This window comes from Parus major, chromosome 12, assembly GCF_001522545.3.
Source record: "Parus major isolate Abel chromosome 12, Parus_major1.1, whole genome shotgun sequence".
Classification (NCBI taxonomy): Eukaryota; Metazoa; Chordata; class Aves; order Passeriformes; family Paridae; genus Parus; species Parus major.
Genome location: NC_031781.1, coordinates 8776319 through 8782931, shown reverse-complemented (window position 1 = coordinate 8782931; position 6613 = coordinate 8776319). Strand labels below are relative to the sequence as shown.

General features: G+C 54.4%; 1 protein-coding gene across 1 annotated transcript; it reads left to right on the top strand.

Annotated features, from left to right (window-relative positions):
- Window positions 1-5371: 5371 nt before the first annotated feature.
- On the top strand, window positions 5372-6438 carry LOC107210158 (histone H1x). Its single transcript, XM_015640558.3, has one exon. It carries the CDS (start codon window positions 5575-5577, stop codon window positions 6229-6231), a length of 657 nt encoding a protein of 218 aa, XP_015496044.1. The 5' UTR covers window positions 5372-5574; the 3' UTR covers window positions 6232-6438.
- The last annotated feature ends 175 nt before the right edge of the window (window positions 6439-6613 follow it).

The following is a 6613-nucleotide window of genomic DNA, read 5'->3' as shown; positions in this document are numbered from 1 at the left end:
TCCCACCAGTGCTGGAGCTGCTCAGAAGGCAGCTGTGTTGTGTGTGCTATGTGTAAATGTGAAAGCTGGGGAATCACATAACCACATCTGTGCTGCAGGGGCTGTGTGTGGGGAGCAGTGTCAAAGGAATTCCAGGCAGCCTGCTGGAGCTGGCACGTGGAAGGCAGCACGGAGAGGCTGAGCTGCGAAGGTCAGGGTGGGAATGCTCCAGCAGGCCTTGCCGGTGGCACCTGGCTGGGCTTTGGGGCTGGACCTGTCCGGCACTGCAGCCTGCCCTGAGCCCCGGCAGGAGCCCTCCTGCCAGCCCAGCACCTGCAGCCACTGCGGTGGGCTCGGTGCCAGCCCCATCCCTGCACACCTGGGGCCCCAAACAGCTGCCACTGCCACCAGCCCCAGGTGTGCAGGGACCCCCGCCCGGCACGGCCCGGGCCCCGCAGGGAAATACGTGATACAAACACAAAAACACACTCGGGTTTCTATAGGTACAACAAATGTTTGTAGGCAAACACAGGTGTGTTTGCTGTTTACATACTCAAACCATTTACACCAGCAGGAACATGTGTCTGTATTTATTTACCAGGACACATCTTTTGGAGAACAAATCAGCAGGGCAAGCACGGGAGCACAAAGAAGCGCAGGCACGATGTTGTGTGTGTGTGTGAATTGCTGTGTTACACAGGCAAATCTCCCAAGCCTCAGACACAGAGCACAAGGCAGTTACAGGTTCCTGTTTATGAGACGTGGCTGCAGCCTTAACTATGTACACACATATAGCATGAAGTATTTCTTTCTTCATATTCATACATATATATACTCACAGAAGGAGAAAAAAATTATCTCACACATAGATAGGGCTACACCCATATATTCTTTATTTATGTAAGAAAATTTAAATATTAATTACATGGATATACAAATACACACCTTTGTATATGTCTATGTATTAGTTACTGCCCCCATACATGGACAGAGATGATCACACACACTCAGACTAATTTTAAATTATTTTATACATATACGGTTGTATTTTTATGGGTGTGTGTTTTTTTCTCTTTGTCTACACACAGAGAATTTTCTTACTATTTATACACTTCTCTGTGTCTATTTTATGTATATTTAAATATTTTATATAGTTATGTATTATTTCATTATTTCTGACTGGTTTTTATATAAAAGGGTCATTTACATGCAGCTCTGTGTGTGTAGTTTAGCTATTTTTATATTTCTTTGAGAAAGAGAGGAGGGGGAGGGACACAGAAAGAAAATTAAAGAAAATACAGACACATAAATATGTATCTAAATAAACTGGATGTAGAGGTGGATATGGGAACATTTGTGTGTGAGCTGGGAGGGGGAATGACTGGCTCCCTTGTGCTTGCTGTCCATATACACATGCATGCAGACAGAGAATATATGTCCAGATCAATACATGCACACACACCCCCTGCATATGCATGCCAGATATTATATATGGGGGCAGAAGAGAGGGTGGGAGAAACAACAGCCTCACACACACATAAATACCCCACATGCATTTTTACAGCGGGAGGGATGTCATGAGGGTATAGTTACCATGCTCTGTGTAGGTCCTTCCATCCTGGGGGGAAAAGGAAAACAGTAGAAAATAGATGCACACACAACTAGTTACATATGTAAGTAAATGTTTAAATAAATGTGTGGCTGGTGATATGGGGAAAGCTCTGTGTATGAATAGTGCATGTATACATGCAAAATGTGTGTAGCAAGAGAAAGACTGAGCAGCTCACAAGCTCACTGTATATATGTACATGTGCATCTATATACTCACATATAAGGCAGGAGAGAGTACTGTGTGTGAGAATGGCTCTTACTGTCTCTACTCGTGTGTGTACATATCAAGAGAGAATATATCAACATATATACATAGATATGCATGTATTTATGCATCCCAGAGAGTATATATGGAGGGGAGGGTCGAAGAGAGAGAGTCATGGAAACTGTTTGTGTGTATGAATTGCTCTCACTCATTTTGTTATTTATATATGTCTAAATATATAGATACAGCAAGAGAGAGGATATGTGTGAACAGAGCCTGTGGTTAGTGTGAGCTATTCACACAGACTATTGCTGTGTGAAGATCTTTGTGTGTGTATGTGCATTTATTTGTATATAACGAGAAAATTGTGTGCATGCAAACAGCTGTTTCCCTAATTATACATGGATGTATAAATATGTAGAGAATTATGTAAGAAAACAGGCTCTCTCTACATATAGAAGTGTATATATGTATACGTCACAGCTATCTCCCTAAATAAATGTATGTATACCCATACAGTGAGCAAATTACGTGTGTGAACAGCTCTCCCCCCCATGTATACACATATGTGTAGTAGGGAGAGCACTCTGTGTGAACAGCTCTCTCCTAACTGTATATTCTGTTAGAATCATGTGTGAACAACTGTGTAGATAAGAGTATGCATCTATATATGCATATACACGTATCTACACAGGAACAGAAAGGACTGTCATGTGAAAACAGCTCAGTATATAGGTATATATGCATATATATGAACAAAGAACAACATGTATAAGCAACACTCTCTCTAGTTATATTTGTATGAATTTATTTATAGATTATTATGAGTGAACACTCTGTATACACATGTACACACATGCATCTATACAGAGCCAGTACTGTGTGTGTGAGAAAAACTCTCACTTGCTCTCTATAATGTATCACATAGAGAGAAAGAATTATACAGAGATTATACAATTATATAGGGCAGGGAGAGAGAGAGAGATAGAAAATGTGTGTGTGTAAGACAATAGATTTTTCTCTTTTCCTCAAGTATATATGCACATGTATCTATAGACAGCAAGAGAGAATAATGTGTGTGAGCAGCTCTCATTGTGTCTGTGTCTCCATTCTTATATGGATGTATATAGTGTGAGAGAATAGTGTGCATGTATTTGTGTGCATACAGAGAGGTTGGGAGAAAAGAGAGCTTATCCCACATCAATATATATTGCATACATTATGCATATATATCTGCATGTGCACAGTGAGAATGTTTGAACAGCACACTCACTCTCTCATCCCCCATTTCTGTACATGCCAGTGTGTGTATATATAGCAAGAGAGAGCTGCCTGTGAACCTCACAGTCTGCATGTGTGTATGTTATGTGTGTGTGTATGTGTATGACAGACCTGTGTGTGAGCAAAGCTCACTGTCTGTGTCCATATAAGTGTGTGTGTTCACATGGGGACAGTGTGTGTGTGTGTGTGTGTGTTTGTGTGTGTTTTGGGGCCATTTTCTCCCGTTCTCTGTGTTTCTCACACACACAGGCAGCCTCCCCCACACAATCTATTCACATAAATATACCTTCATGTATTTCCACGTGTGTGTTCCATTCCCTAGCCTGTCTTTGGAGGGGAGGGAGAGGAGCCCTCACCGGCAGCCCTGGCTCTCTGTGGCTGGGGATTGGTGCTGGATCTCTGTGCTGCTCCCAGCCACCCAGCCGGGGCGAGGTCAGTGCCCTCACTGCCTAGCCCTGCTCGCACACCCACCCACCTATACACACGTGTTGTTCTTAAATTTTCATATGCTTATGTCAATATTTTAAATATATAGCTAGGTCTTTATGTGTATGCATGCACTTACATTTATTTTAAATTTACATGTAGCTATTGCATTAAATAACAACTATTAGCTATCACACATCTATAATAGCCACAACACACGTACCAAACACATTCTATAGCCGGCTCAGCTGTAAGCTTCCACCAGGCTACAGCGTTACATTGACGCGTGTCCAGGTGTGTGTCTGCACATCACGCACCCGCACACATCATCCCCCCCGCGCAGGCGGTGGCTGCCGTGTCCCAGGGCTCCCAATGGGGATCCCGGGGCCGCCCCCGCTGCTGGGGCTGCGCCCTCTCTCTCCGTGCCCGAGCGGCTCTCTCAGGCCCCAGGGGCCGGGCAGAACTCATCGCAGAACTGGGCACGGCTGCACTGGGGGAGAGCCCCGCTGCTCTGGGGGCTCTCTCCGCGGGGTGGGGGAGCAGGGCACCCCGCTTCGCTTCGGGATGGGGTCACGCAAGCGGCCGGCAGGATCCTGCTAGCCCACGGACCCCCAGCACCGCGGGCAGTCGGGGCTCGTCCCCTCCGGCGGCGGGGGCTGGGCGAGGGAAATGGCGGAGAGCGTCGGGGGATGAGGGGAGGGGGAGGAGGAAGAAAGAGAAGGCGTCGGGGTTGTGCGGGCTCGGCGTGCGTGGGCAAGGGGCGGGGTGCAACAGTGTGTGCGGGCGTGACCGTGTGTGTGTGTGTGTGCATGTATGTGCGTGTGTACGTACGTGTGTGTGCATTTGCGTGAGTGCATTTGTGTGTGTGTGTGCACCCTGCGCCTGTCCCCCGCGCCCCAGCACACGCGTGTGCCGGCTGCGGGGGTGCCCCCGCACACTCACACCCCCGGCCCACTCGCGGCGGGGACACACGGATCGCACTCCCAGGAGCGGGGGGATACGGGCCCCTCCTGGCCCAGCCCCGGGGTACCGTGCGCTCTCTTCCCCCTTGCCCCTGAAGCCGCGTTTCCCCGGTGGAATTTGGGAAGATGGGGTGAATTGGGGGCGGGGAGGAGAGATTCACAGCATCACTGCTGCCCCTTCCCACGCCCTCCCCCAGCCCATACAGAGTTGTGCCTGCAGCGGGGCTCGGGTCCCCCGCCCCGCTACCACGGCACGCAGAGGCTCAAGGACGGTCACATTCACACACCGAACACCCCACGGCACCGAGCGCGGTCGAGAGGTTTCCTGGCCCCTCCCCAGCCCTGCCCCGGCCCCGCCGCGCTTTTCGCATCCTCCGCTGCGGGGCGGTGGCCGCCGGGGGGGCGGGGGGGCGCACCGGACACGCAGGGCTCCCCCGGAGGGAGGCCTGCCCTCGTCGACCACGGGGGTGAGGGTCGGTGGGGGGGCGGCCCCAGTCGCCGGGGCGGGGACCCCCGGCCTCAGCGGGGCATCTCTGCGCTGCTGCCGGCGGCCGCGGGAGGGCGTCGCCTGTGTTACTTCCCTCCGGAGAACGCGGGGCCAGCGCCGCCGCCGCCGCCCCCCGCCCCCCGCCGCCTCCCCCCGCCCGCGGCGGCCCCTCTTGGGCGGCGGGCGACGGCGACGGTGACGGGCGGGGGGGCCGAGCTGAGGCCCCAGTCGCCGCCGCGCCGGGTGCCCTCCTCCTCGCTGTCGCCGCCGTGCCGGCCGCGCCCCCAGAATCTGGGCGGGGGTCGTCGGGCGGCGCTCGGCGGGGGGCGCGGGGGCGGCGGCGGGCCCGGACCCGAGGGGCGCGGGGAGCGGCGGCGCGGGGGGGCCCGACGGAGGCGCGGGAGCACCGCGAAGGAGCCCCAAGAAGCACAAGTTGGGGCTGGCGGCGGACCAGGCTGTTGTTGTTCTCAACGTGGTCCGCCCCATGCCGATATAAAGGGCGGCGGCGGCGCCCGCCCCGGCAGAAGGCGCACCGAGCGGAGCAGGCACAGCGCGCTCGCAGGGTCCCGCCACGCCGCCGCTGCCCCCGCCCGGCCCCGCTCCGGCCCGCGACCCCCCGCACCATGTCGGTAGACCTAGAAGAAAACGACCTGCCCTTGACCGAGGCAGAGGAGGCGCCGCTCTCCCCGGAGAAGAAAGCGGCTGCTAAGAAGGCGAAAGGAGGCGGTGGCGCCTCATTGTCGCCATCGAAGAAAAGGAAGAACAACAAGAAGAAGAACCAGCCGGGCAAATACAGCCAGCTAGTGGTGGAGACGATCCGCAAGCTGGGCGAGCGCAATGGCTCCTCGCTTGCCAAGATCTATAACGAGGCCAAGAAGGTGGCCTGGTTCGACCAGCAGAACGGCAGGACTTACCTGAAGTACTCAATCAAGGCACTGGTACAGAACGACACGCTGCTCCAGGTGAAGGGCACCGGCGCCAATGGCTCCTTCAAGCTCAACAGGAAGAAGCTGGAAGGCGGCGGAGAGGGGGGCGCGGGCAACAGCGCCCACAAGTCCCTCAAGAAGGCGACGGTCTCCTCGACCCGGCGGGCGGAGAAGCCGGCGGCCAAGAGCAAGAAGCCCGAGAAGAAATCGCACAAGAAGGGAGCCGGCGGCGCGGCGGCGAAGAAGGACAAGGGCAAAGCCAAGAAGACCACCAAGAAGGGAGCCGCGTCCCCCGGGGGCAAGAAGGTGAAGAAGTCGGCAAAGCCCAAGGCGCTCAAGAGCCGGAAAGCATGAGACCGAGGCGCAGGGAGCCTCCCGCCGCCCCCCGGACTGAGAGCCCCGCGGCACAGACTGCTCTGAGGACAGACCCCAGGGGACCCGCTTTGTCTTTGTGTTGCTGACTCGCCTCCGCAGCCACCGCCGTGCGCGGTGAGCGGGGCTGCGGCTGCCCCAGCCCCCCTTCCCCTTCTCTGCCGCCTTATTTTTTCCATCCCTTTTCCCCCCCATCCCACTCCGCGGCTTTTCCCCGATCGCGCCCTTTTGTTTTCGGCCGTGCCCCTCCCCGCCTGTAGACGGTTCCCGGCCCCCACCCCCTCCCGAGTCCCCCCGGTTCTTTCCAGGGATATTTCCCGCCCGGTTTCCATAGCAGCCATTTTGCACGGGGGCCCCCCCCGCG